The following is a 27,748-nucleotide window of genomic DNA, read 5'->3' on the forward strand; positions in this document are numbered from 1 at the left end:
CGTCTCCATTTCTAAGCTCGCTGTGTTTCTAAGCTGGTCGGTGTAGATTGTACTTGCTTGATCTAGACTTTTTTTTTTTTATTTCATAATTGCTTGCGCACCTCGGCTCTCACCGAATTTTGTTTATATCTGCCCCTCTCCTCCTCCTACCTTCCCCTCTCTCTCTCTTTTCCACTCACTCACACTTCACCCAATCTTCCCCTCCACGAGTTTAGTACTCTGTACAAATACATCACCGCCACCGTGTTCTCCTCGGCCTTTCGACGTCTTTCTTCCTTTTCTATTAGGTCCATTGGACTACCTGCTGCACTCGCCTCGTCTCTGCAGCAGAACTCTTCCTCATCGATTTCTACAACGCCGAGGAAAATGGTGCACTCCAAGGTCGTCAGTACGTTTACCTTTTTATTTCCGAACATAAAAAAAGAATACAGCTAATAGTAAAAAAAAAAAAAGTCATCGGCTCTGGCCCCGCCGCGCACACGGCCGCCATCTATCTATCTCGCGCCGAACTGAAACCGGTCATGTACGAAGGCATGCTGGCCAACGGCACCGCGGCCGGCGGACAACTCACCACGACCACAGACATTGAAAACTTCCCGGGTTTCCCCAAGGGTATTGGCGGTAGCGAGCTCATGGACGATATGCGCAAGCAGTCCGAGCGCTTTGGCACCGAGATCATCACCGAGACCATCTCGCGCGTGGATCTGTCGCAGCGGCCCTTTAGGCTGTGGAAGGAATGGGCCGATGGCGAGAACGAGGAGCCCGCGCACACGGCCGATGCGGTGATTATCGCGACGGGCGCGAATGCGCGTCGTCTGGATTTGCCGGGCGAGACGCAGTACTGGCAAAACGGTATTTCGGCGTGCGCTGTGTGTGATGGCGCAGTGCCCATTTTCAGAAATAAGCCGCTGTATGTCATTGGCGGTGGTGACTCGGCTGCGGAGGAGGCGATGTTTTTGACAAAGTATGGGAGTCACGTTGTGGTGTTGGTGCGCAAGGATAAGCTGAGGGCGAGCAAGGCCATGGCCAAGCGTCTGCTGGCGAATCCCAAGGTTACTGTGCGTTTCAACACGGTGGCTACGCAGGTTCTGGGTGAGGAAGGGCCCAGGGGCCTCATGACCCATCTCAAGGTCAAGAACGTGGTCAGCGGCGAGGAGGAGACGGTCGATGCCAATGGTCTGTTTTATGCAGTTGGCCACGACCCTGCCACCGCGCTGTTCAAGGGCCAGATCGACCTAGACAGCGAAGAGTACATTGTCACACAGCCGGGAACCAGCTACACGTCTATTCCTGGTGTTTTTGCTGCTGGTGACGTCCAGGACAAACGCTACCGCCAGGCCATTACCAGTGCTGGTAAGCCCTCTTTGCATCTTAACCATAAAAGTATTAAATATATTCTAACAATTATATAGGCTCTGGCTGCGTCGCCGCCCTCGAAGCCGAAAAGTTCCTTTCCGAGGAAGAATCCAGCGAAGAAAACCCCGCCGCTGCCACAGAAACTGGCCAGACCAGGATCGAGCCCGCGGCGGCCGAGCAGAATGCAGAGGCAGCAAAGGAGAAGCCCACAGGCTCGGCGGCGGCTGAGTATAGACAGAACCCGCTGCTTTAATTTTTTATTATTTCCAAATGTTTCTTTTCACATAGAGTGGTTGATAGACAATAGATTCATGTGATTATTTAATAGCTTTTTTTTTTTCAATAAACATGGGTATCAACAACAGTATTACTTCAATTCAAATCAGTCAAACCGTGCAATCCGCGCCTCTAAATCTTTAACCCACGGCCCAACCACATCGATATTGCTCTTCATCGCGCCCTCGCTTTCTTTCACTTTTTCCTCGACAACGCGCAGTCCCTCGCGCCACTGCTCAATCTCCTTGCTCATCTCGGCCTGGTCCTTTTCCAGCGCATCGAGGGTTTCGCTCGCCTGCGCGGCGCCGGCGTGGAGGGCGCGCAGAGAGCGTAAGCGTTCCAGCACGCTGGGCAGGACTGGGTGTAGGGATTGGATGGTTGGTAGGGTAGCGTACAGAGCGTGGATTTTGGCCACTTGCTCGTCTCGCTGGGCAGAGGATTCGGCATTATTGTTGTTGTTGTTGTTGTTGTTGTTGGGGTTGACTTCGGTTGCGTTGGATGAGCTGTTGTCGGCCGGGTCTGGGGATCGCACGTTGGAAGCGGCGGCTTTGGAGGCTGCTTCGCTGGCGCGGCGACGAGCGTTGGCCAGGCTCTCGGCGTCGGTGGTGAGTTTTTTTATGCGAGTTGAGAGGGCTTCGAGGTGTGCGGTTGTCGATGCCGGTGTCGATGTCGCAGGTGTGAAGGAAGAAGTGGTGGTGGTGGTGGTTGCAGCTGGTCCGCCCAGCGTACTAGTGAGCGCAGTCAACTGGGAAGTGAGATGGTCGAGAGCAGGCAGAATCGGATGCAGCGATGGCTCGACGGTGCTGTTCTCTGCGATAAAAGGGTTTGATCCAGACGACACGCCCAGGGCTGCTTCGAGCAGGGCCAGTCGGGAATCAAACGAAGCGGCATGTGCAAGGAGGCCTGCTGCTGCCGTGTCGTTTTTCTCGGGCGTTTTCTGGCTGTCTTTTTCTGTCGTGGTGGTGGCTGGCTGTTTATCTGTCGATGCAGCCTCCAGCTTTTGCGACAGTATGGCATCTGGAAACTGCGCGTTTGTGCGTGCCGATGCAAATTGAATCGTGTCCAGGGCTTTGCTCAGTTCGAGCAATCCATCAGCATCAGCTCCAGCTTCAGCACCACCACCAGAGCCGTCCTTTTGTTGTTGCATGTCCGCCTTTAATTCCTCCGTCTCTCGCCGTAACCGCGCCAGCTTGCGTTCCAGCGACTCCTCCTCTTCACTGTCACTCGCCTCGCCGTCAACCCCTTCATCGCCGTCATTCTGCTGCTGCCGTCTTCGTCGACGCGTCGAGCGGTTCTTGTATGCTTTGCGCTTTGCAGCAATTGTATCTGAAAAATCGACTTCGCGGGCATCGACGCCGCTGGCACGCAGGAAATGGAGACGCGCCTCGTCGGTGTTGAGCGTGTTGCGGTCGATGTCTGGGTTTGATTCGTCGTCCGAGTCGGAGTTTCGGACGGTGGTCTTTTTTTTTTTTTGTTTTCCATTAGCTATGCGTCTTAGAAATAAATATCTTTGAAAAGGGTTTCAAGTACTGGAACTGTGGAAGCGCCGTCGGTCAGGTCCGGGGTTTCGTAGACGTCTGGAGCGAGGTCCTGGGATTGTTAGTCGATTCGGACAATTAGCACGCTGGCTGGCTGGCAGCTCACCAGGTCGGGGAGGTTGGCGTATTTCTTGTTGAGAGACATGTTGTCGCCGTCTGTGGCCTCAAGTGTAGGTTGTTGAAAGGTGGTGTTGATGTTGATTGACTTCAGGAGCTAGTTAGCCGCGCGGGTCGCTAGCGACTGTCTACAAGTAGAGTTGCATAGTACTCATTGAATTATTGTTATGATGTTATGAGTATATTATTGACTATATATGTGAAATGCTCGATATTCTGACTTCTTATTCAATACACAGTAATGTCTACAAAGACACAACGTCAGAACAGAGTACAACCCAAGTGCTATCACATGTCAGACCGTCATCAATTTCTTACCAGAGAACCAATTTATTAATTATTAAAATAATAATAATATATAACTAGCATGTACTGCTACTCCACAGCTATTCCCTGTACGGCAAAACCCCCGTTGCATTGTCACTCACTTGCACATGCTTTGTGTCGGTACCTCGGACACTGTCCCCGCATTATATAAACATCATCTTCAACATTACATGTCTCGGAGACTTGTCTGGAAGAAAAAGCATTCGCTATTGTATTATTATTATTATTCAATCAAGTGGTTCTGCCTGAAATACATAGAACATGGCTGCCCCCGCAGAAATCACCCTTCAGAACCTGAATGGCGAGTTTGTCATGGTATTTTGCCGCAATATCAGACGTGCCATGACATGAGATGATGCTGACCCTTTGCAGAACAGAACCCTATCCGATGACCCAGACCCAATCCTCGCTCTCGCAAGTTTCCCTCCTATTCTTCCACTTGATATCAACTAATGGAAAGATAGCAAAGCGTCAGCTGGATGACCCGCACCGCACTCGGCTACGCCACCGTCACGCTCGCCATCACTGAATACATCGAGCCCAACGCCGACGACGACGCACACGCGCCCATCACCAAAGTCGACATTGCGCAGACCGCCACCGGCGGAATCCAGTCTTCCGAAAAACGGATAACAGATTGGCGCACGCGCGGTCATGAGGATCGTATTTTTGGTGCGTTGAGTGGGCAGAGTCGGCTTGTGCGGGGTACTTCGTCTGGACCAACGCTGGAGGTGCAGACACAGTCGAAAGATGCAGAGAAAGTGACGAGGTTTTTAAAGGGGGAGATACTGGCTGATGGATCCGCGGTTGACGGGTTTGTGGTCGATACGGTGCAGGACAAGGAAGGCTTGTCGTATGGGGAGGGCGAGGGCTTGTGGTTGCAGAGCTGGGTGCGTAATGAGAAGTATGGCTGGTCTGCTGAGCAGGTATGTCTTTTTTTTTTTGTTTCTTTCTCTCTTTTTACTTGTGTTCTTGCTAATGGTGTAGATCTGGGGATTCGAGATCATCGACGGCCAGCGCTATCACACTCGCCGTGTCGCTGCGTCCAAGGGCGACAAATATGTGCTTGCGCGACTGGTCTACGACTACCAGGGCCCGGTTGCTTAGATTACAAGTAGAAAGTACTCTTAAGACTCAATATCAATATCCATTGATCACATACAAACTATAAACTATGTCGTATTTATAAACATTTTGGACTTGTAAATATCAAAATATCACTTATGCGTAGGCATCACAACACTAGCCCTGCTGTGCGTGGCATCCTCGCTACGCCACAGACTGGTGACCGTCTTTTGCTGCGTGTAGAAATTAATACCCGGCTTGCCATAGAACGTGCTTGCGCCGCCGCCAGCAACACTCTTCTTGTTGCCAGTGAACGAAAACATGGGCAGAGGTACGGGGATGGGCACGTTGATGCCCAGCTGGCCGGCTTCAATGTCCTTTTGGAAGCGAGCCGCCGTCGACCCGGATGTCGTGAAGATGGCCTCGCCGTTGCCGTACTCGTTGCTGTTGGTCAGCGCGATGGCGTCGTCTAGTGTGTCGACGTTGAGGCACACCAGCACGGGGCCGAAAAGCTCCTGCTTGTAGCAGGTCATGTCGGGGGTGACGTTGGTGATGATGGTAGGTGCGATCTGTTCAGTTAGTTAGTATATAGTATAGAGAGAAAAGGGTACAGAAAACATACCCAGTTTCCATTAGGGTACTTCTCTGGCTTGTAGCCACGGCCGTCCAGGAGAATAGTAGCACCCTCCTTCTCAGCAGTAGCAATCAAGTCCTCAATACGCTTCTTGCTATGCGGACTAATGACAGGGCCCAGATCAGCGCCCTCTTCGAATCCACCGTCGACCTTCAGCTCCTTGGCACGTTCCGCCAGCTCAGGCAGCCATTCCTTGGTCTCTCCGACCATGACCAGCGTGCTCAGAGCCATGCAGCGCTGGCCCGCGGCGCCAAAGGCAGCGCCGGTAATAGCGTTGAGCGCGTGGTTCTTGTTGCAGTCCGGCATCACGGTGGCATGGTTCTTGGCGCCCAGGTTGGCCTGCACGCGCTTGCCATTGGCACTGCCTCGTGTGTAGATGTACTCGCCCGCACGGTTGCCACCGACAAAGCTGATGGCTTTGATGGCGGGTTCGTCCAGGATGAAGTCGACTGTCTTGGCCGAGCCGTGCACGATGTTGATCACGCCAGGAGGGAAGCCGGCCTCGCGGGCCAGTTCGGCCAGGATCATTGCTGCGCCAGGGTCTCGCTCAGATGGCTTGACGACGACACAGTTTCCGGTGATGGTGGCCACGGGGATGCACCAGAGAGGAATCATGGCGGGGAAGTCTGGCGGTGTCAGTCTTCGGTTGCTATAAAGAGTGTTTCCAACTTACTAAAAGGACAGATAGCAGCAACAACACCCAAGGGCTCGCGGTAGCTGCGCGTCTCCATGTCCTTGGCGACCTCGAGCACTTCTCCGGTAATCTGCGTGGTGATACCGCAGGCGGTTTCGGCGACCTGCAGGCCACGCAGCACGTCACCTTTGGCATCGGCAAAGGTCTTGCCCTGCTCGAGAGTGATAGACGCGGCAAGGCGGTCCCAGTGCTGGCGGATGAGCGCAACAAACTTGAACATGATCTGCTGTCTGGACATGATGCTAGTGGCGCGCCAGGCCGGGAAGGCCTTTTCGGCCGAGGCAACAGCCGCCTTGAGCTCGGCGTCGGTGCTCTGAGGCACACGAGAGACCAAGTTGTTGGTGGCTGGGTCGTGCAGGTCGATCCAGGTGGTGGCCTGCGAGCTCACAAACTCGTTGTCGATGAAGTTGGTGGTGTCGATGGGCGTGGCGACGCGCTCGTGCGAGTTGGGATACTCGGTGGCCGTCGAGGCGGCCGATGTGGTGGCTGCCTGCCAGCTGCGAGCAGAGGCATGCAGGCTGCGTCTGAGTGATGCTGATGGTGTTCGCCACGAAGCTGTGCGAGCAGCAGTCACCAGCGACCTCGAGCTTGCCACCATGCGGGGAGAGGAAGAGGAGAGCGCGGAGACTCCGCGGGCAAGGGAGCGGGCTGCCATTGTGAAGATACTCTCTTGTCTTGACTGCTGGTGTGGGCAGAAGTAAGGCAGAAAGAAAGAAAGAAAGAGGAGTCGAGGAAAAGAAGGAACAAGGTCAGATCTTAGTGTGGGCGAGTGTTATCGTATAGACAAGAGGGCATGTAATCGCTATACAGGCTCGCTCCGTTGTCCGCGGTCCGGGCGCCGCGCTGACTGGCTGCCCACGCCGAGCCCGGCGCTAACCGGGATACCCCAGGATCCAGATCCGAGGGCTCGGCGAGGAGTAGCCGAGATGTTATCATTACATTTATTGCGGAGCGAAGTGAAGCAATTATAAAATGGGTTATATTTGATTATTATTCGTTTATACATTGCCTGTATGAACACCTTGTACGCTGCGTTACGTTATTACATACTGCTATAACATAGTGCCATAACATAGCTATTACGGTGCTTACCTACCCCTTTCGGCAGCCCGGTTAGCGATCTATATAAGCTTAATCAGATTCAGAACCTCAATAATTATGTATTTATATAAAACTAAAAAATAGCCAGCGCATTCGGCGGACTGGCCACCCCCCCAACAACATTCAGTGGCTCACTCGTAAAAAAAAACGTCGCCCGCCCTGTCTTCTCGCACTGCGCCGCCAGTTCGTCCAGCGCAAACAGCTCGCCGATGGGCATCCCCAAGCCGGCGAGGAGTACCGGGTGGAGGAAGAAACCTTGAGGGGCTGTTTTGTGTCAGTTAGAACAGATACGAGGATTTCTGGAGAGTTGCTTGATAAGTGTTGGAATACTTACGCATCGCTTCAAACCCCGGCGAGTCGGTGCACACGGCCGCAAATCCGGAATCCCACAGCCACTCGGCAAACTCCCTGGAATTATCAACGCCCGGGTACTCGAGAGGGTCAGACGTCATTAGCTGGTGCAGTTCTTCTGCCGTGGCGTTTTCGTATGCTTGGAGGAAGCCTTGCATGAGTTAGTTTTTGCAGATTCCAGAGTACCGGTAATTCAAGTACTTGCCGGTCCGAATAACAAGTATATCACCTCTGCGAATTACGGTGTTGTTTTCTTCTAAGATCTGCTTTACCGTGTCCAACGAGATTGTCGATCTGCTCAGCGCATTGAAGCCGAGTTTGTGTCGTGCTGCATACGACGCGAAATCAACCAGCACGCCGCGTCCGACAATGCCTTGCTTGCACCATGCTGTTCTTGTCAGTAAATACACATAAATAGAGGACTACTTGATGCGCATACCGTGAATCCCTATCCTCTCGGTCCGCTTGTGCAGGATTTCCTCGCCGGCCACGCCGTTATAAAACAGCCCGTTCTCATACCCGCAATGCCGAAAGCCATCCCACTGCGAGCTCGTCTGCGTATTGAAATGAAGCGTGTCATCCTATACAAAAGTCAATTCCTATGCCATATGTTTGAGCTAAAATAAAACACACATGCATCCCCCCGCCCTCGATCGTGTTGATCCGGTGCTCGAGCACGTTCCGGAATGGTGGGGGTCTTTTCATCTGCTGCAGCGTCCAGTTCAGCCCTATACGAGTCCCCGTCCGGATTCCGTCTCTGGCTGCTGCCGCGACGACATTGTCGGTGAGGTGGTTCAGCGTGCCCAGCTCGTCGTCAGCACCCCAGACTGCCCATGCTGAATGCGGAGGGTGGCCGGGGTCGAGAGGGAGCGCACTGAACGGCGGCGTTTCCATGTCTAGCTCCAGATCTGAATCTGAATCTAGCAATTGCTCGAAGCAATAGTGATCACAGTGTCTAATGAGTTCGTTTATACATCGGCTAACTGCTCAGCCGTTGATCGGCAGCAAACCAAGACCACACGGCTAAGGACTCCGCCGCCGGTGGGAAACCCGAGAGGAAAATCGACGAATTTTGGCTCCCAAGGATTGTCGTATCCACAAATCGCTGCAATATGCAACGCCAGCCTGGGTCTGGGGAAAGGAGCTGGGGAAAATGTCCGGGTTCGACTCCTGAAATCACGCACATAAACGCCTGGGGACCCCCGCAAGTCGAACTTTTCCTAGCATGCATCGTTGATACGGGAGTTCTGAGACAGGAGGTGATATAGGTTGATATAGATCGCCATGTTCTCGCAGATCAAAGGCAGGGGCCTCACTAGGGGCATTACCATTGCCTGTGGTGCTGGTTTCTTCCTGTTTGGTTATGATCAGGGCGTCTTTGGTGGAATTCTCACCAACCAAAACTTCCTCGACACCTTCAATAACCCCGATGCCACCATCCAGGGCCAGATCACGTCGACCTACTACCTGGGTGCCATCTTCGGCGCCATCCTGTCACGCTTCATAGGTGACAGGATTGGTCGTCGCAAGGCTATCATGCTAGGGTGCACATTTCTCACCGTTGGCGGCCTGCTGCAGGCCACCGCCAGCACGCTCGTACACATGATCATTGGTCGTATTGTCGGTGGCTTTGGCACCGGACTCAACACCACGGCCATCCCCATGTGGCAGGTTGAAACGTGTAAACAGCACCATCGCGGCCGTCTCGTCATCATGGAACTGGTGCTCAACATCTTCGGTATCGCCGTGACTAGCTGGATGAACTACGGCTTCACCTGGCTGCCTCACGACTCTGTCTCGTGGCGATTCCCGCTGGCCTTTCAGTCGTTCTGGTCTATCGTGACTTTCATCTTCACCATCATCATGCCCGAATCCCCGCGTTGGCTTGTCTCGCGTGGCCGCCAGGAGGAGGCCAAACTCATTCTCGCCCGACTGATGAGCCTGGACGTAGACGACCCGGAAGTCACCAAAGTGCTGCGCATCCTCACCCTCACCGTGACCCATGAGGTCGAAAATGAAACCGCGGCGCTGTCGAGCATCCTGCAAAACGGCCGTGGCCAGAACCTGCGCCGTATCCTGCTGGGCGCGGGCCTCGCGCTGATGCAGCAGGCCTGCGGCGTCAACATCATCGCCAATTACCTGCCCGTCGTGCTCACCAAGTCTGTCGGACTGTCCGATCGCCTCGCCCTCGTCCTGTCGGCCGTGTACAGCCACGCACTCACCATCTGGGCAACGACGTCGATGCTGGCGATCGACTCGCTCGGCCGCAAGCCACTACTGCTGGCGGGCGCCATGGGCCAGGGCATTGCCTTTTTCATGATCGCCGTCGGCGTGCGCATCGGGAGCTACAACATGTCCATCTTCACGGTGGTGTTCATCTTCGTGTACAACTTCTTCTTTGGCACCTCGTTCCTCTCGATCCCCTGGCTGTATCCGGCCGAGATCAACTCGCAGTCGATGCGCAACGTAGGCACGTCCATCTCGACAGCAACCAACTGGGTCTTTGTGTATGTGATTGTGCTGGTGACGCCGCTGGGCATTGAAAAGCTGGGCTGGCGGTTTTACCTCATGTTTGGCTTCTTCAACCTCGCGTTTGTGCCCTTTTTGTGGCTGTTCTATGTCGAGACGGCGCGGCTGTCGCTCGAGCAGATTGACCGGCTGTTTGAGGTGTTTTCGATTGCGCAAGACCAGGACAACCAGAGCATCTCGCTGGCGCAGGCGAGAAAGCAGGTCTTGCTGGAGGCGGAGGTTGTCGGCAACGCCAACGGGAAGGGGCTGGCCGCGCAGACACTGGCCACCAAGACCGACACTATTCAGCTGGAGGAGATGTAATATCTTTTTTTTTCTTTTAAGTTATGTAAATAGTAATAAGGCTAATTTGGACTTGACACTGTCATAATATACAATATACCATACTATAATGTAAAAACTTGGTACTATTGATCAATTACTCCTTCCTCTTCCTCTCACATCAACAACCTTTACCAACAGAACTATTTCACCTCTATTTCACCTCAGGTATTCTATCACTGACCCCTTTTGTTGAATAAGGCTTTTTGATTAATCTCCAACATGCTGAGAACTTTTCCCCCTCACGCCACTAGTACCATGGTTGATATGTGAGGCGAGGGTTCGTCATAGTTACTTTGCCTTCACAGAAAACCTCACCTCACTCCTCAGATGACTATTTTCTTGACTATTATACCAAAAAGCACAGTCTCCAGTTTCTCTCTGGCAAATCAGTTTAACAGGTATAGCAAACCCGACAGTGTCATCATATCAGCAATTATAATCTAATGCTATAATATTTCTTATTCTAGCTTGATCCTCACCTATACACAGCAAAATGGAAAGTGGCTGCGGTGAGGGTTTCCTCGCCAACCTCGCTCCTTCCATCCCCCGGCACCGCTACACAGGAATAAGTGATTTCCTACTCGAGTTTGATGAACAGTCAGAAAAGAACGCAAGCGAATGGTTTCTCTTGACTGATATTGACGAAAAAGTCTTTACTGTTGGCTTTCTGAATACCACTGACGACACACACATCGCCTTCTGGCTCTGGGTATCATTTGATCCTTTGTCCCGCCTTCTTCTCTTCAAAATGCCTCCATCTCCAGCTCATGAAATCGCCTCGCTTACCTTCGCACGTTTATTTGACGACTCCCTCCAGCAAATCGGTCTCAAATATGCCATCAAACAGTTGGGATCCTCTCCGTATGGCGAGGGAAATCGTGGAAGAAAGATGGCAGACTTCGAATGGGCTCCAAAGAGACCGCCGCCAGGTCATCATCGAAACGCACCAACCATGGTCCTAGAAGTGGCCCTGACAGAAACACAGTCGAAGCTGAACTCGGATGTGCGCTTCTGGCTTGATCAAGCAAGACACGATGTGAACATCGCCCTCACTCTCGCCATCGGCCAGCGCGAGCCAAGAATCACGATTGAGAAGTGGGAACGGGTCGATGATAGAATCCATCGCACACAGAAAATCGACATTCACCACCAAGGCCAGCGCAATACAACGGTAGTTACTGGTGGACCACTCAAACTTGACTTCGCAAAAGTGTTTCTACGGGCACCGGCAACTCCGAAGGAAAGAGATATAGTACTTGACGACGAACAATTGCAATTCCTTGCAGAGGAAATCTGGGAGACACAAGAGGCATCCCAACGATGAGATGCACCGGTTCGATCCAACCTGGCTCCGAAAACGGCCATATTCTGATTATTCTTGCTCTATCATAGATAGACTAATAAAAGCAAAGCATGTTATGTTCTAGTATTCATCGTCCCCTTAAAGTACAACTAATCCATCTCAACGAGTGGCTATAAACTGCATCCTGCAAAGCCTACCATCTTCTCACTCTTCCCATCGATCACTACCCACTGCACCCAACGCATAGAACAAGTCTAGCGGATCGTACTCACTTTTAACCTTATCCAGCAAGTCGTAATTCGCCCCATAAAACACCGACTGCCAGTCCGGCTGCTGAAAGTCGGCTTCATTCAAATATGCTGCCCCGTTTGGAGTCAGGGCAGCCAGCAGCGGGATCAGCGTGTTGGTCATGATGTCCTGGTTTTGCAGATTGGACGCAAAATCTTGGTAGTTGAAGTATGTGCCGAGACTCAGATGCACTATTGTTTGACGCAAGTATGGATTGACAGACACGTCGGATGACTTTTGGCTGGCAACGGTCATTGAGTTCCCAACGGCGACAAAGTTGTGCTGGACAATGGTTTGAAGCGCAGATATAAGATTCTGTGTTTGGTCCTCGACCACAGAGCGAGGGATCAGTCGACTTCCCATAATTGCATTCGAGACGTTTGCTGACGGCAGGTTGAAGGCCTCGTAGCTCTGAAGCCAAGTGGGAAATGGCTGCGAGCTGTACTGGTAAGGAATCTCGGCCTTTTTGAGCGGTAGAATCGTCTTTTCGAAAAGCCCGTCGATAGTCTGCTGGGATATTCCTGGGCCAGAGGCTGATGAAACTATAAAGGCGCCAGGCACAAGCATCCATCCGACCTGCAAGCCCGTGTCAACCATGCTAGGCAACGACTCGACAAACGTGGTGACTGCGGTCCAAAAATCGTCTGCGCCCGTCGAGGTATTCTGTATTGCAAAGGACATCGCTGCAGCGGCAGCAGCCTCTTGCGGGTGGACTTTGACTGTCAACGAGACAACGACACCATATGTGCCGCCGCCACCCCCGCTGAGAGCCCAGTAGAGGCTGGAATGATGCGTCGATAATGCTTTGAAAAACGATCCGTCGGCAGTGATCACCTCCCACTCGAGCACTTGGTCAACGGCCAGGCCGTATTTCGATGCGAGTGGACCGTGGCCTCCTCCCTGGGTATAACCACCGGCCAGCGAAACCGTGGGACAATTTCCCCCTACGACAATACCGTTGTGCTCATCGGCATACTTGTAAGCTTCATAGATCGATACACCGGCGCCCACTTTTATGGCTGGGCCGGAGTAGGACGGAGAGCTGTACTCAGACACGTACTCGAGTGAATCCAGATGGTGAAGCCACAGTCCGAGTGCTCCGGCCCCAGTCGACTTGCCATTATAATCGTGGCCCGTATTTCGAATAACCAGCCGGATATCGTGGTCTTGGGCGAAGGCGAGGGTTTGCTGTATGTCCGTCGCACTGGTTGCATTGACTGCATAAGTGACCAGGTTCCCCAATGTACAGTTGGTTTCTTTGGTCAGGAATGGGTTGCAGCTGTTGTTTGTGAACAGATACGACATGGGCGACGAGGACGATGCTAAATGAGTGTCTGGCAGGAACCAATTGTCCTGGAGAGCAGCGCATTCTTCTGTATTCCAGGCTGCAAAGGCGCCATTCTCGTGGCAAGGGGCTGCCAATGGCACGGAGGCAATTAGTTTTCCTCCAATGCTGCTGTTGAAATCGTTCCATTGGACTGTCGATGGCCAGCACGCGTCTCCAGGAAAACAGCGACAGGCAGCTGTCGACACATTTCCCATGGACGCCATCCAGCCGAACATGTCCGACAAACGAGAAACCATTGCGAACAATAATGCAAATAGATGTATTAGGAATGGGTGTTGCACAAAGGAATAAATATCAAGGTAGATATAGCCCGAGGTTGGCACTTCTCGGCGAATTAATTGACGGACTACGGTCGAGCAGAACCAACAAACAATAACATAGCCTTGATTGGGTGACTTGCTCTGGATATAGGCTTTCATTACCAGTCCAATAAGGCTCGCAAACCCCTTCTTGAACTAGTAAGTTCCTGATCTGGAAAAAAAAGAGCCCTGTAACAAAGAATTCCGTAACCATCTCCACCGCCTCTATATGCAAGACTTGTCTGATCCGTCTACACCATATTCTAGGGCAAGATTCTGATAGGCATCCCCGCGATCGCCTGGTCACTTATGTGCGATAGTCCCGTGGATGATAAATGGACCTGGCAACTGTGGTGCACTTGGACAGCGGCGCTGTCGCGCTATCGCTTCTTTTCAGCCTGCAGGGATAAAGACGGAAATACTCATAGTTCGCAGGGATCATCGTGAAATGTACAGGCATGTCACAGACCTATGTTTATCACGTGTAGGTAAACAAAGAAAGTCACAGACTCTGATGGATGACTAAGTATGCCTCGACTTCTTTAAAAGGCAGGTCGGACCTGTATTCTCCCTAAACCACCACCATGCCACACCAAAAAAGCGTCCTTATTACCGGGTGCAGCGATGGAGGCATTGGCTCAGCCCTTGCCAAAGCCTTTCAATCCCATGGGCTTCGAGTTTTTGCTACCGCGCGAACGGTTTCTACCATGTTATCGCTCGAACAGCTCCCCGCGGTGGCGCTGCTGTCTCTTGACGTGACTTCATCCACCAGTATAGCTGCAGCAGTTGAGGCTGTGAAGCGGGACACGAACGGGACACTTGATTACCTGGTCAACAATGCCGCCATTAACCAGTATTCACCAGCCCTCGACATAGACATTGGTCAAGCAAAGCGGATGTTCGATACCAACTACTGGGGTGCCCTGGAGGTCACTCAAAAGTTCGCCCCCTTGTTGATCGCGAGTAAAGGCACGGTGGTCGGCATTTCGAGTATTTCGGCACATGCAAATATTCCGTACTGCAGTAAGTAGTAAACATTTGCTCTGGTCCCCATGACCCATGCTGTAGAGTTAATGTCGTAAAATCTAGGTGCCTTGGCTGGATCCAAACGTTCCCTGGAAATTCTCATGGAAACGCTGAGAGTAGAGCTGAAGCCGTTTGGCGTTAATGTCCTGTCTGTCGTGACCGGTGTTGTCCGAAGCAATGCCCAGAATTGGAAGCATTTTGAAGACTGGAAGCTGCCGGATGAGTCAATCTACAAGTCTTTGGAGAGCCAGATCCATGAACACATCCAAGAAAAGGACGGTGTCTATAATGACGGCGCTGTCAGGGTAGACACCGTGCAGCATGCCAGGAAACTGGCAGACAAGATTCTTGCTGGCACAACAGGGACAATCTGGATTGGAGGCCAGGCAGGGGCGGTCCGGTTTGCTACCACCTATCTCCCCCAGTTTGTATTGGTAGGGGTTTGCCCTTTTTCTTTCAAACTTTTGATAGTCCACTGATGGTCATTGCAGGACAAGATGGTTTCGGCTGGGTATGGGCTAGAGAAGCTTGCCAAAGGGGCTGCGAAATAGGACTCTCACGTCCATTTCTTACCATTTGAAATTAGCGAGGTTTGTATTAATTCATCAAAAATCCAAGAATTTGTTCAACTGTCTTCTATAATCAATAGCAACTCTTAAGAACTCCATGGATCGACTATACGACTATATAAGCCCAATTTCAATGAAACAGCGTTTAAACTCGGCAAAGCCCTTGTCATAAGCTTTAGACCAATTTTCACTTTCCCACTGTTGTCCGGCCCCAAAAGTCAAGGTTTGGATCATACTTGATAATGGTGATTTTTAGTAAAGACTTTGGGATAGTCAGAGCCAAGGAGTAAGAATGGAATTGCCGGAGCCCTAAGCATGCTATCCGCATCTATTTTCCTCCCTCTTTTTGTTATCTCGATGGGTATTTCAAACTTCATGTCTCAGCTAGAGTCTGATAACAATTTCGGGCCTGCATGAACCCCTAACCCCAGCATAGGAGGATTCCATGGTGACATGGCCCTAATCACAGCCAGCGCGGTCCGATATGTCAAATCAGGTTAGGCTGGTTGTACACTATAAATTCCTCTGTTATATGAAACCTCGCCTGATGCAGGTTTCCGCTTTTCAATAAACACTCTGAATCCTTCTCAATCACAAATTTTTCCTTAAATTATGCAGTCCCCTACAGTACGTGTCGCGGTCACCCAGTTGGAACCCGAATGGATCGATCTACAAAGCTGCATCGACAAAGTATGTAAATACATCGCCGAGGCTGCGCAGAATGGCGCAAAACTGGTCACCTTTCCGGAATGTTTTGTTCCAGGATATCCGGCTTGGATATGGTATGATCATGTTTTTTTTTTTTTTTTTTTTTCCGTAGTTTAACATCACTACGATCGCTAACGTATCATAATAAAGGAGTCGCCCCGTCGATCCTGAGCTCACAACGCGGTATATTCGCAACAGTCTTCGCCGAGACTCGCCTGAGATGCGCCGGATTCAGGCTTCTGCTGCTGAAAACATGATCAATGTTGCGCTAGGATTCTCTGAAAATGACAACAACTCGCTTTATATCGCACAAGCACTACTCTCCTCCAGCGGAGAGATGCTCTTCTGCCGCCGGAAGATGAAGCCAACGCACATGGAGCGGACTATTTTTGGAGAATCGAGCGGTGATAGTCTCCTGAATGTTCATGATGTGGGCGATGGGGTAGGGAGAGTCGGGTGTCTTAATTGTTGGGAACATATTCAACCGCTGTTGAAGTTTCATACCTTTTCACAACATGAGGAACTCCACGTGTCTGCATGGCCGCCCTTGATGCTGTATACCGGGGGTTCAGAATTGTGGTCAATGTCAAGAGAAGGTGAGTCGCTTGTCAGTTCAGCCTCCAACGCTATCTAACCTAATCCATACTGCCAGGCTGTCGGTCTCTTTCTCAAACATATGCCGTAGAGTCCCAGACATTTGTTTTGCATACAACTGCCGTTATCAGTCAAAAAGGCATAGACACAATGCAGTGCGGTCCTGGTCTTTTTGGCCGCCCCGGAGGCGGAAGCAGTGCGATATTTGCCCCCGATGGTCGCCAATTATCTGTTGATATCCCAGAGACCGAGGAAGGCGTGATTTATTTGAATCTTGACCTTGATATGCTCTTGATAGCAAAGAGCTTTGCGGATGCAACAGGCCACTATTCGAGGCCCGATTTACTGTCTTTGGCTGTGAGCACAAAGTCAAAGAAAATTGTTACAGAGGTGGACACAAGCTAGGGGGTTGAATGCTCAAACTGTCTTATCGGAAGTTCCAGAGATTGATGTGCCATTCCCTTTTTATCGTAATGGAAAATTAATCAAAAGAATAAAATAGGAAAGGGGGTGGTACAGATTGTATTTGACCGATTGATGGTATTTTTTATGACAATTTCATGAGACGAGCATTCAACTGTCCTCAATTCTTTGCGGGCTATCTGCTGTACGTCAAATATAATGTTAATACAAAAATCCCTAGATTTTTATGTTTCTTAACAGTCTTGACATGCAAATTATTCTATCCTTTGTGAAATACACATGTATATATCCCCTCAGCGTGTCGAGATGGTAACATCAAATACATAATAACGCCTCGTCTTCCACATCCATGCAAAGAAACACGAATCTCATCTTATAACGAATGATTCTAAACCCTTAAATTTTTTGGAAGTGGAACCCCAATCACCCAAGGCACTTGATTCGTCCCAGAAATACCTTGAAGTGCAGCGTTGACAAACAATGTCTGTTGATCTGGTGTCTGTATACTGCAACCTGCCGAGTAACAAGCCACGTCACCATTTTGACGCGCACTGTTCAGCTGCGACACATTCCCTAAAACGGTTGACTTCGAATTATCAATATCTGTAAAGTGGGATGGTGTCTGACTGAGTGTTTCCCTCCAAGTCACCAGCTTTGCGCCCCATGCTTCATGGATATGGCCAAAGCAATGTAGACGCGGCTTTGTACGAGCAATATCCTGGAACAGATTCGGACAGCCTGCTCTCTGGCGGGAGTTTGTGTAGTCGAGGACCCCGAGTGGCGGTCCATGAGTGATGACCACATCGACGTTTTCCGGTATGTCGAAAGACCGACCTTGACTGGGGTGATACTGAAACCCCCAATCACCGCTTGTCGACGGGGTAAAGGGGCTGGCATAGACTCGCAATGATGCGCCATTGCGAAGATTAAAAGTATGTGTGCCCTCCTCCAAGAAGATAATGTTATCTGATTTTGCACTCTCCATCAAGTGCCTCGCCTCTTCATACCCGCCGTATGTTTTTTGCACAAGTTCTTCTTCTAAAGGCGGGATCGCATTTTGTATCAATTTTTGAAATGCCGGGACATCCAAGGTAAAGTCATGGTTTCCGGCAATAACCAGCTTCAAATCTGCCTTGAGTTCTCTGAGATATTGCAGAGTCCGTTTGAACTCTTCGATCTTTGACTCGTCGGTGAGATCACCGCAATGGATAGCGACATCGACCGCTTCTGTGATAGGATGTGAAGTCAGCGGTTGTCCATGAGAGTCTGATATGATGAGGAATTTCGTTTCGACAAGAGACATGGTGAGGTAATGTACCGTATGGTAAGCGACAGCACTGGATGAGGAACTGATAGGATCTAAAACAGGGTTCCAGTGGCGGTATAGGCAGTGTGAAATGGATATATTCACGCAGACAAGTAGATGGTGGAGGTAGAAAGAGGTTGAGAGTGGAACAAAGGTAAGAGAGGCATAAATGGTACAAGAGAAGGCGGGTTACATGTTTTTTAGGCTATGATTGGCTGACCACGGCAAGAGCCCTAGGCAGCGAGAGTCAGGGCTCTCATTATGACGAATAGTGCTATATAAATCTAGAACTTGTCTCTTTTAAGTCAGTAAATTCTCAAGTGCAGTTCAGAGGCCTGTCACATGACGGCTTAGCTGTGGATTTTCCACCTTTCTAAATATAGCTAGTACAGTCATGCTGCTCACACTGCTGGCTTCCCACACTGGGTCATAAACGCTTATGACGCCGCCATAGCAGCCTATAACAACATTTCCTTTCTCAGGCAACAAACGCTTTCCGAAGAAGGTCATCTTAGAGGAGCCGACTGTTCCAAACACAATCGGTCTTTATACCAAATCCGTGTGGATCGCGCGAAGCCTGTCCAAGGGAACGCTGTTGTCGCTCTCAAAGTGCATGGTTGCGTGTTTTGAGGCTGCAGCCATGGCTACTGGATGTACTGTCGAGATTACCGAGTAAGCTAATAATACCTGCCACCAAAAACAGACAGAAATTTCCATTAACGAAATCAATTTAGAGGAAACATGTAATCTCGGTCAAGTTTTCACGGAATCTCTCTGCCAGAGATACACGGATATTGCAAACAGCATGGGGACAGAGAAAGTTAACCCATTCTCTACAAAAGTCGAGACGGGATCAACCGACTTTGGTGAGAATGGCCAGTTCAATGTCATATTTTTTTTGGGCAACACAAACTAACAGTTCAAAGGAAACATCACCTACGAGTATCCGGGCGTCCACGCTTATTACGCCATCGATTGCTCGCCCAATATAATTATGCACCACCAGGGCTTTACGGAAGCCTCGGGCACAGACGAGGCCTTTAATCCTGCTGTGCAGGTTGGGGCTATTGTTGCTCTAACGGCGTGGGACCTGCTCACCGATGACGCTTTCTTTGAGGTTAAGAAGGAATGGGGGGTGAAGTTGGCCAAGCATCTTTCTATGTAGCTGCATCTAACATATGCCTTTTGCCGACGGAAATTACAGCTACTCGTCAACGAGGGAGACTCATGCAATATTCTTTCAATTCATCCATTGGAGGTTTGAAAGGATTCAAGATCAATACACCAGAACACAGGCTCTATTATTGTTGAAAATTTTGCTTTGACTACCTAGAAACATGCAGTGTCATGAACTCAGCCCTCCATTCAAAGAAGTCTTCTCCTTAGAGAATATTTTCTTCGAGGCGGTTCGTTAAGTGTTAAGAAGTCCAGGAAAATTGTTTTCATCTGACTAAGGTTTCGAAAAATCAAACGACGAGTACCAAGTCCAGTATTGCGATCCCATTCAGGATCCTCCATGATTTCTTCGGTTGCAAGAGCAATTAGTTGCCAGTTCACAGGAAGGTTGGTTTTCTCAAGATCACCATATTCAAAGATCAAATCCATCTTACAGAAGCGCTTCCAATAACTATCAGGCAGTCTCCAGCCGAAAGCAGTCAGCATATTCCGTGTATCTGCGACACTGATCGGTTTGACCCATTCAACAAGCTGAATGGCAATATCAAGAGGAATATGAGAGACAGCTGATGACAGAGTCTGCCGTGACTGGCTGTCTGCATAGGGTTGTCGAATAGCCTTTTCAACAATTTCTTGAATCCTAGGCAAAATTGTCGGGTTTTCCCACGTTGGTTCGTCCATTTGATCACTCGTTAGATTGTTGCTCACTGGACTTCCTGGTTCATACCAAGGCTCCCTGAGCCAAAGCTCAGCATTTTCAGCCCAAAATTTTTCGACGGTATTTAAAAATATCTTGAGATTATCTTCAACAAGTTCAAATCCAATAATACGATCCACCAGTATCCAGCAGTGCGCGTGAACCGCGTAGCCGATTTGTTCAGCACGGGAAATCTTATTGATTTGGGGATTCAATATATCGGCTCTCCAGAAAGAGGTACAGGAGGAGGCCTCGGGATTGTTTCCTTGGTAGCCGATGCGAGCTTTCAGAGGATCACGAGGGAGATGAGGGGGATGAGGCCCATGTGGCCTTACCCACGTTTGACTGATCCCTGTTATAGTAATATAATCGATCTGTGGTCTATGAACAACTAAATACTCAAGAGTTAGCCTATGTCAATTCCCTCATCACGGTTTAAAAACGGAATCCACTAACTTGCACGATAGAAATGTAACCATAGCATAGGCCTCCTATGGAAATACATGCTCTCAATGTCCTCTGCATTGACCATATACGAACAACCAAGTCGGTAACTCTGCCACTCCTCGCGTTCGTCAAATACCTTATTCGAATGAAATAAAGACAGAAAAACTCCTCCACACACGATACAACACCCTGGCTTTCTAAAATATGAATCATCCATTTTTAAAACAAGTCCCAATTAGTCAAGTAGGATGTCTTTAGATTTATTAGCAATTGATGGTCCGAGCTCATCTTTGGCGGCGAGGAGCACGTTATATGTTGACCAAAAAAAACAGGTTATATCACATTGAGCCGCTCATTTCTAACATTCAACATGGTCCAGCCTTGCTTTACTAGTAAGTTGATTTCCATGTTTTCACCAGACCGTAAAAAAGTTTGATTCTTGCGTACCATGGACCTGGTGTGGGACATCATTAGCGCCAAATCCAACGATATCTCGGCAGATCGTCGGCATCAAAGAAAGTGGAGAATCGATGCATATTATATGCCTTTGGCGTGCAAATACTGTACGTTCGGCTCTGGCTAGTCAACGAGTTTTACCATCATCGCCCACTATACACGGCACGCTCTCTACGGGTACGAAAAGTGTTCTTACACACCATGAAATTAGGATTTGGGGTTGCAAAGTACTACATGAATGCACGTTGGCCTGTTGCGAGCTAGCTGGCTATCTCTTTGTATTGTTGGTTACAATTTAAGGATAATAAAGCAATCAGATGGTATCATTTACTGGATCCTTAAAAATAAAACAAAAATACAACATCCATCTAGTGGTGGCTAAGGATGTACTCCAGAGCACGCTGGACTCTAGGAGCCTCCGCCACTAAATCATACCAATGTCTTTTGCCCACAGTATTTGAGAGGGGCAGAAGCCCACCCGCGGGTGGACGCCATGCCGTGACGTTTTTTTGCTGATAGTTGTACTTGAAAAACCGAACGCGATCTCCGATAGCAACAATGCCGTACACATCATGTGTAGGCTGCGTCTGGTGTTGCAGATTCAAATAGTCCCTCAGCTGTTCTGTCGCGGCCTGCCATTCAGCTGGGCGAGTTCTAAGCTCATAACGCTTGCATTGGGTGATCAGGATGAATGAACGCTGACCAGTAGCCTCGTTGTACTGAAAGGTATGGAAATCAGAAAACCCAAGCCCTCCCCCCCCGAACTGCCCATGGCGGTCTTGTGGTCGTGTGATGTACCCAGAAGTTGCTGGGAAAGTCCAGTTGAGTATGGCATCCCAGATGCCATACATGTGGTCTTCAGTGGAGTTATTGTCCATGTCCATGATCTCGTGATTGATGGCCGGAATTTCGAGGTACTAAAGATGGTTAGAACTGTCATCCATGGATAACCAAGCGGCAATCAATACATACATTGGCAGGAGGGGGAGCAGGAGCAGGAGCAGCAGGAGCAGCCATTTTTAGTCGTCTTGAGAGTTTCGGGGGATTTTCGATAGAAGGCTTTTTTCCAACGAGGAGTATCCTTGAAGGCTTGACTGATGAGGTGGATTGAGGTAAGACATCTTCTCGACGAGGTCTGTAGCATCAGTATTTATAAAAAATCAATGAATAGACTCTTGATGAGCTATCACTAATGTTATGTTGAGGCTATTCAGCAAATCTTCAACAATAGGTTCTATTGACGTCCATTGAGAAGACGGGCAGTATCTATATTCATATGAGGGTCTGGAAGCAATTTACTGGATGCCAGAAACGATTGACCCTGAGTAGTTCTTATTTGCAACTCCAGATAACAATACTCGTTTTCTTCTTGGCCGAATAGACAATAGCAATCAAGATAATTCATGGAACAATAATATTCGGCTACGGAACTTCTAGAGAATGCGCGTGTGGCCCACCTCCAGTCTATTGACAAGTGATTTAGATATGTTATTGGAGACACAAGATACCATAATTTCCCACACATTTACATTGGTGTTTTCTTAACGAGTGTCGAGGGGCAAGACTTTACGAGAGCACCAAAGGAATAGGGCAAAGGAGTAAAAAGTGTGACGGCATGGAGGTGGGTTTCCCCAGATTCGGTGCTGCCGTCACGTCTAATCTTATTTTTGCTATTTTAACTTTACGGGAATACGTCATGTGCTTTAAATCAATGACTCGTGTCAAACCAGTTTCTGTTCTTCTGTTCTAGTGCTGCCTAGTAGGTACTGCCTACAGGTTGCTGCCTCAGGCACCAACAGTCATACTCTCACTATGACGACTGGCCAGGCCACAGTCTTTTCTTTATGTATTCAGCGTCTATATTTAGTATATAAAATAACTCACTTAATGGCATCCGAGGCTCTTTAACGGTTATCAAGATGCCGTACCGACGACGCAGAGTACGTGATTGGCCAACACGCCGGAGTTATGCATAGCCAGTAGTATTACTAATTGATCTTCGATGGGTTATATGCAAAGCCGAAATATTTAAGGCTGGACGATAGCCAATTTCAATACCGAGATTGATAAATTTGAAATAATCCAAAATATTTGTTGTACTATGGGTTCCAAGACAGAGCCCTACTTCCCTCTGGCCGGATACAGCCAGGATGGCTGGTCCAAGGATGGCAGAGCCACAGCGACGTGCTTTTGCGGCGCAGTGCAGCTCAGCTTTGTACTAAGAGCACAATTCTTGTCTGCGTTGAAGTAATTATTCTAACAGCCTGCAGCCCACTGAAAAACCTGGACTGGTTGACACCTTCATCTGCAACTGCACCGATTGCCGCAAACTCACTGCGTCCATGTTCGCGTCCAACTTCACCATTGACGATAACTACTTAATCCATGAGCGCGGTCAAGAAAATCTGACGACGTACGGCCAGTCCAAGACGATTGGTACAGGCAACACCATGACCAACTACTTTTGCTCGACGTGTGGCTCTCTCATGTACCGACGCGGTACAGGCTTCCCAGGCAAAAGCATCTTGCGCATCGGCACTGTGGACGACTTTAATCTCCACGAGACTAAGTTGAAGCCTCGTATTGAGCAATATGTTAAAGACCGTGTGGCCTGGTTTCACGGTGGAGAGGGGGTTAAACAAGTTCAAGGCTATTATTATGCAAAAGTTTAGATACACAGCTACAGTGCGAAAATGACCTCTTAGTGATATATTTTTAGCCGTTTTCGACCGTTCCACTCATGTAGTTATAGGAAATACGTTGTCAATTTCTTGGCTAGAGGTTAAAGGATCTTTAATATCAATAACACCCTTTTTATGACAGTTGAGAGTAATGCAACTAGTATATTGAAATGGACGACAAGAAAGCAGAAAGAAGAGTTCAATGTTATCCTTCTTGACTCTTTTGCAGACAGTTGAATTTATTCTCAACGGTCGTGCTAGAAATTGTCTGTAACATTCGAAGGGTTTTCAGAGGACTCTATCGGCTGTTATCCGGCAGCGACTGATACATATGTAAATCCAGTAGCATTCATTACACACGTGAGAATATCAGTAATCAAAAGTTAATTCGTTTTTTTAACTATGACACTTCGCATTGATATTGTTGTTTTGCTAATACTTAGTCAGTTTCAACGGCCTTCCCATCACGGAAACAAACATGTATTTAAAAACGAAAACTTCGAAAGCAAATTTCTCATGTCGGTATATCCATTAGGATGAAAGAAAGAAAACTATGAATACAGCCTACTTCTCGTACCCGAGGCCGCACGGTGACCACCACCCAAGATGCCATTGGCAGATTGGTCAGTCCTTATATCCAACAATTATGCGGCCTTTACTGAAAAGCTTTAAAGCATTAAACCGAGCTTTGAATTAATTAGGGATTGTTATTCCCTTGAACCAAGATCACAAGAAAGGCAAACCGGTAACTTTCTCTGCTCCTTCCTCGAGTAGTATGTAGCAGAGTAGAGCGCATCAAACACAGCAAATGCGAGGGCGCAGCTGCGGAGTGGTAAACCCGGATCATGAGCGACCTCTTCTCGTTTTCCCTTTGTCTAAGCATCAGCATAATACCAATTGTATAGTTCTAGTATGTTCGATACTAGCAAAGTTAGAAGTTGAGTTGCTAACCTATGTTGCCCCCTTCAGATGTATAATTACCCTACATCGATAGGAAGTGAGTGACACGTCCAAGTCCAAACGCTCATAGTCGACTGACTCTGCAATGTGAAAAGCCAAATCCAGAACGCTCCAGACCTCCCCAGCTCGTCCCAGCAATATATATACTCACGTACGTTGTATATACGCCAATTACCTATCCGATTTGAAGGGTGCTGGATGGTACTTGCGGAGAAAAAAAATCCAAAATGTTGGCATCGAGTGTATACAGAATTACCTATATTGTCCCTTGTCTCCTACTTCCAATACATGCCAAAGTCCAACTCGATCATCCCTGCACCACTACGAGAAGGTCTCTTTGAGACCTTTCGAGCAACCACCCGCCTAGTCCGACCCGAACGACGCCGCCAAATTATCTTAGTTGGCGGCACTGCCAGCATTGCCCACTATTCACGATTACGAACCGAAGATGTGGATGTTGCGGCCCCTCCCAGCGTACTAATTGGTATCTGGGGGAGTGACGGCCGGCGCCCCTAACTTTTCTATCGAATCCGACGGCAAAATTGCTTTCGATGCGCCGCAAGGCTTCCGAGTCCGATTAGACCTCATACAAATCGGCGACAGTTGCATCGAAACAGTTTACGCGACAATGCCCTTCTTCGAAGGGCCTGTTGCGTCCATGTCGGATTTACTTAGGTTAAGGGCCGTGATGGTGGTAGATCGTGGGAGTGATGGCGAGATTGATGACTTTCGATGGCTGTTGAGGGGAGTAGCAAGGGCAGGTCAAATTCTACCAAAGCTCGAAAAGGAAGACCTGGAGTATATAAAGCGGGCTGGGGAGTCTTGTCCGGGGGTTCTGGATCGATTGGCTCTGGTTGCTGTTCTTGGGAGCAGCAATTTTGCGGTTGCTTCTTGTTTTTTAAATTAGTTTAATATACCCACTTATGAATATACCATTGATAAAATGTTCCAAATCTTGAGATAAGTCAAATAGTACATGTAGTATCAGTACATAGTTAAATTGATAGTTCAAATGTTGTAGGAGGGAAGCAATCCACATAAATATTTGAGTATATATTCCAGATGTCGTCGGCCGCCACTTCGATGTTCAGTGAACTCAATTGATTCAAATATTACACTAGTATATCTACAGAAGGGTATTTGGTGGTTCAATTTAGTTCTATCAGGCCACACGATGTAAGTATGAAAAGTGCACTTAGATCATTACAGTCTAGTATACTGACTCTCTGGTTGGAGCCAGAGTCATATTATCACAGAAGTAGTATTGTTTGCTATTCACAGATATTAGGATTACAGGTCTGCATAACACAAAAACATTCCTTTCACCATTTCATCTTCGTTCATTTTCCAGCGGGGCAATTTACTGCGCAAAGAGAACGGCAGCCACAATCACTGCGAGACCAGCCATACCCGGTACGAGCTGAGTACCTTCAGAAGTCGGCATCGGTGAGGCCGTACCAGTGGTAGTTCCCGAGGGCATTGAACTTCCCGAAGGTATCGAGGTCCCCGACGGCATAGACATAGAACTACTGCTGCTGCTACTGCTAGCATTACGACCCTCGCCCATAGCCAGAGTAGCATTCGCAACCAGAGGCTGTTCCATCGACGGCTGGGCGGCGCACGTCGAGTTGGGCGACAGCGGGCATTTCTCATCAGTGCAGATGCTCTGGTACTGCGGTCCCTGGGCCTCGATGGCAGTTGTCTTGGGGGCGCAGCGGTTGTCGAAGAGCTTCTCGAGTGACATGGCGACGGCGTCAATGTCGGATTGGGCAACTCCAAAGGAGGCGGCGGAGAGGCCGACTTGGGTGATGAAGTAGCCGACTTCGAAGGGGTCGAGGACCATGAATCTGTTGGGTTGTGTGTTAGTTCAAGAACTCAAGAAGATTTGGTAAAAGAGAGGAACGTACTTGTGTACTTCATACATGCTACCATCGCCAGCATAAGCAGCGAACCCTGCCATGCCGACCTCGGAGCAGCCGAGGAGAGATCCAAAGAACTCGTACAGATGGGTGAGCAGTTTGCTAAGTCGGATGTTAGTAATTTCCCGAAAAGAAGAAAAGGAATAAGAATGTGGCGTACTATTGCTTCGAAGTATTGTCGGCAGCAGGCATGTTCTTCATCAACGGGGCTGCGCCGCCGCCATCCAGGAAGTTGACAGCCATACCAGACATGCCACCGGTGTTTGACGAGGCCAGGCCACCATTGAAGTAAGGAACAAGATTAACCTTGGTGTCATTGTACATGCCATCAGGGTTCAGGATACCAGGGACGGAGACGCCCACATTCGGCTGGGTGTAATTGCCGATGACGGCTGTGTTGACCAACAACGTAAGAAGAGTGTACTGGTTGGTAGCATTGTTCTCCTTGAGTAGTGCTTCGGTATAGTAGTCGCAGATAGAAGTGTTGCTTGGTCGCTGGGCCAGGACAGCGTTGGCGGCAGCGAGGAGGGCTGTAGCTTTCAAAAGCATATTGGGATTGTTTTTGTAAATTATGACTTAAAAAAGATAAACAAGACGTAGGAGTGTGATCTCAGGGGGGTCTCGCCCTATTTAACTTTCCACCTCCATCAAAGCCATACTCTCAATTCGAACAGCAGATTCCCAACAAACAAGCCCTAACACGCCGACGAGGACAGAGGCGTATACTATGAAATCATACCTGACTGAAACGGGGATAGCTAATTTCCCATTCAGGTTAGGCTAGGACATGTAACCTCTCTAGGCATTTCGCTCTTTCCTAATATGGAAGGAGGCTACCAACCCGCACCGGCCAGTGACCAATGAGGTCTTCCCGATCTCAAATCAGGTTTGTCTGTAACTTTCCTCATCCAGGAAGTTCCGTCCCAGTGAGGAAATAGCGTGCACTGGCCATTGCTGAAAGGGGTAATGACGGCCTTTCCCCTCTCTTTTAGTCTCATGTCGCTGTTCGTTGTATACGACGGATACGATGCATACGATGGCTTTTCATTCAATAAATTCGGACTCGATGCCACTTGCTCCACGAGAGCGAATCAGGGTTTCAGATATTTGCAAAACCTTGTCCAAATTCCCCGCTTGACGAGGCTGCAAAGTGACGTTCCAGAGCGTGGTCAGCAATAATTAATTATTGACTCCGTTTAAACCCGTGAGCTCTGTCATTCATTCATGATTGTACTA

General features: G+C 49.2%; 16 protein-coding genes across 16 annotated transcripts; 8 read left to right on the forward strand and 8 right to left on the reverse strand.

Annotated features, from left to right (window-relative positions):
• Positions 1–366: 366 nt before the first annotated feature.
• Positions 367–1,609, forward strand: TRUGW13939_02661 (uncharacterized protein; the record flags this gene model as incomplete). The annotated part of the gene is made up of 3 exons (XM_035485852.1): positions 367–388; positions 454–1,353; positions 1,413–1,609. The coding sequence occupies 3 exons, from the start codon at positions 367–369 to the stop codon at positions 1,607–1,609; spliced, it is 1,119 nt and encodes a 372-aa protein (XP_035341745.1).
• Positions 1,610–1,738: 129 nt separating this feature from the next.
• TRUGW13939_02662 (uncharacterized protein) lies at positions 1,739–3,315 on the reverse strand (the record flags this gene model as incomplete). The annotated part of the gene is made up of 3 exons (XM_035485853.1): positions 1,739–3,091; positions 3,163–3,222; positions 3,277–3,315. 3 exons carry the CDS (start codon positions 3,313–3,315, stop codon positions 1,739–1,741), a joined length of 1,452 nt encoding a protein of 483 aa, XP_035341746.1.
• A 560-nt stretch (positions 3,316–3,875) lies between these two features.
• On the forward strand, positions 3,876–4,721 carry TRUGW13939_02663 (uncharacterized protein; the record flags this gene model as incomplete). The annotated part of the gene is made up of 3 exons (XM_035485854.1): positions 3,876–3,929; positions 4,079–4,540; positions 4,602–4,721. 3 exons carry the CDS (start codon positions 3,876–3,878, stop codon positions 4,719–4,721), a joined length of 636 nt encoding a protein of 211 aa, XP_035341747.1.
• A 110-nt stretch (positions 4,722–4,831) lies between these two features.
• On the reverse strand, positions 4,832–6,662 carry TRUGW13939_02664 (uncharacterized protein; the record flags this gene model as incomplete). Its single annotated transcript, XM_035485855.1, has 3 exons — positions 4,832–5,248; positions 5,302–5,939; positions 5,987–6,662. 3 exons carry the CDS (start codon positions 6,660–6,662, stop codon positions 4,832–4,834), a joined length of 1,731 nt encoding a protein of 576 aa, XP_035341748.1.
• Positions 6,663–7,181: 519 nt separating this feature from the next.
• On the reverse strand, positions 7,182–8,353 carry TRUGW13939_02665 (uncharacterized protein; the record flags this gene model as incomplete). The annotated part of the gene is made up of 5 exons (XM_035485856.1): positions 7,182–7,372; positions 7,443–7,610; positions 7,689–7,847; positions 7,899–8,040; positions 8,093–8,353. The coding sequence occupies 5 exons, from the start codon at positions 8,351–8,353 to the stop codon at positions 7,182–7,184; spliced, it is 921 nt and encodes a 306-aa protein (XP_035341749.1).
• A 390-nt stretch (positions 8,354–8,743) lies between these two features.
• On the forward strand, positions 8,744–10,291 carry TRUGW13939_02666 (uncharacterized protein; the record flags this gene model as incomplete). Its single annotated transcript, XM_035485857.1, has 1 exon — positions 8,744–10,291. One exon carries the CDS (start codon positions 8,744–8,746, stop codon positions 10,289–10,291), a length of 1,548 nt encoding a protein of 515 aa, XP_035341750.1.
• Positions 10,292–10,805: 514 nt separating this feature from the next.
• On the forward strand, positions 10,806–11,636 carry TRUGW13939_02667 (uncharacterized protein; the record flags this gene model as incomplete). The annotated part of the gene is made up of 1 exon (XM_035485858.1): positions 10,806–11,636. The coding sequence occupies one exon, from the start codon at positions 10,806–10,808 to the stop codon at positions 11,634–11,636; it is 831 nt and encodes a 276-aa protein (XP_035341751.1).
• A 183-nt stretch (positions 11,637–11,819) lies between these two features.
• On the reverse strand, positions 11,820–13,487 carry TRUGW13939_02668 (uncharacterized protein; the record flags this gene model as incomplete). Its single annotated transcript, XM_035485859.1, has 1 exon — positions 11,820–13,487. The coding sequence occupies one exon, from the start codon at positions 13,485–13,487 to the stop codon at positions 11,820–11,822; it is 1,668 nt and encodes a 555-aa protein (XP_035341752.1).
• Positions 13,488–14,134: 647 nt separating this feature from the next.
• Positions 14,135–15,127, forward strand: TRUGW13939_02669 (uncharacterized protein; the record flags this gene model as incomplete). The annotated part of the gene is made up of 3 exons (XM_035485860.1): positions 14,135–14,573; positions 14,640–15,010; positions 15,068–15,127. 3 exons carry the CDS (start codon positions 14,135–14,137, stop codon positions 15,125–15,127), a joined length of 870 nt encoding a protein of 289 aa, XP_035341753.1.
• Positions 15,128–15,757: 630 nt separating this feature from the next.
• On the forward strand, positions 15,758–16,852 carry TRUGW13939_02670 (uncharacterized protein; the record flags this gene model as incomplete). Its single annotated transcript, XM_035485861.1, has 3 exons — positions 15,758–15,927; positions 16,004–16,449; positions 16,506–16,852. 3 exons carry the CDS (start codon positions 15,758–15,760, stop codon positions 16,850–16,852), a joined length of 963 nt encoding a protein of 320 aa, XP_035341754.1.
• Positions 16,853–17,258: 406 nt separating this feature from the next.
• On the reverse strand, positions 17,259–18,173 carry TRUGW13939_02671 (uncharacterized protein; the record flags this gene model as incomplete). Its single annotated transcript, XM_035485862.1, has 1 exon — positions 17,259–18,173. The coding sequence occupies one exon, from the start codon at positions 18,171–18,173 to the stop codon at positions 17,259–17,261; it is 915 nt and encodes a 304-aa protein (XP_035341755.1).
• An 808-nt stretch (positions 18,174–18,981) lies between these two features.
• On the forward strand, positions 18,982–19,341 carry TRUGW13939_02672 (uncharacterized protein; the record flags this gene model as incomplete). The annotated part of the gene is made up of 2 exons (XM_035485863.1): positions 18,982–19,042; positions 19,103–19,341. 2 exons carry the CDS (start codon positions 18,982–18,984, stop codon positions 19,339–19,341), a joined length of 300 nt encoding a protein of 99 aa, XP_035341756.1.
• A 200-nt stretch (positions 19,342–19,541) lies between these two features.
• On the reverse strand, positions 19,542–20,554 carry TRUGW13939_02673 (uncharacterized protein; the record flags this gene model as incomplete). The annotated part of the gene is made up of 2 exons (XM_035485864.1): positions 19,542–20,440; positions 20,506–20,554. The coding sequence occupies 2 exons, from the start codon at positions 20,552–20,554 to the stop codon at positions 19,542–19,544; spliced, it is 948 nt and encodes a 315-aa protein (XP_035341757.1).
• Positions 20,555–21,320: 766 nt separating this feature from the next.
• On the reverse strand, positions 21,321–21,969 carry TRUGW13939_02674 (uncharacterized protein; the record flags this gene model as incomplete). Its single annotated transcript, XM_035485865.1, has 2 exons — positions 21,321–21,869; positions 21,925–21,969. The coding sequence occupies 2 exons, from the start codon at positions 21,967–21,969 to the stop codon at positions 21,321–21,323; spliced, it is 594 nt and encodes a 197-aa protein (XP_035341758.1).
• Positions 21,970–23,053: 1,084 nt separating this feature from the next.
• On the forward strand, positions 23,054–23,624 carry TRUGW13939_02675 (uncharacterized protein; the record flags this gene model as incomplete). Its single annotated transcript, XM_035485866.1, has 2 exons — positions 23,054–23,167; positions 23,223–23,624. 2 exons carry the CDS (start codon positions 23,054–23,056, stop codon positions 23,622–23,624), a joined length of 516 nt encoding a protein of 171 aa, XP_035341759.1.
• Positions 23,625–25,953: 2,329 nt separating this feature from the next.
• TRUGW13939_02676 (uncharacterized protein) lies at positions 25,954–27,061 on the reverse strand (the record flags this gene model as incomplete). Its single annotated transcript, XM_035485867.1, has 3 exons — positions 25,954–26,440; positions 26,501–26,614; positions 26,673–27,061. 3 exons carry the CDS (start codon positions 27,059–27,061, stop codon positions 25,954–25,956), a joined length of 990 nt encoding a protein of 329 aa, XP_035341760.1.
• Between the last annotated feature and the right edge of the window lie 687 nt (positions 27,062–27,748).

Source organism: Talaromyces rugulosus, chromosome II (genome assembly GCF_013368755.1).
Source record: "Talaromyces rugulosus chromosome II, complete sequence".
Classification (NCBI taxonomy): domain Eukaryota; kingdom Fungi; phylum Ascomycota; class Eurotiomycetes; order Eurotiales; family Trichocomaceae; genus Talaromyces; species Talaromyces rugulosus.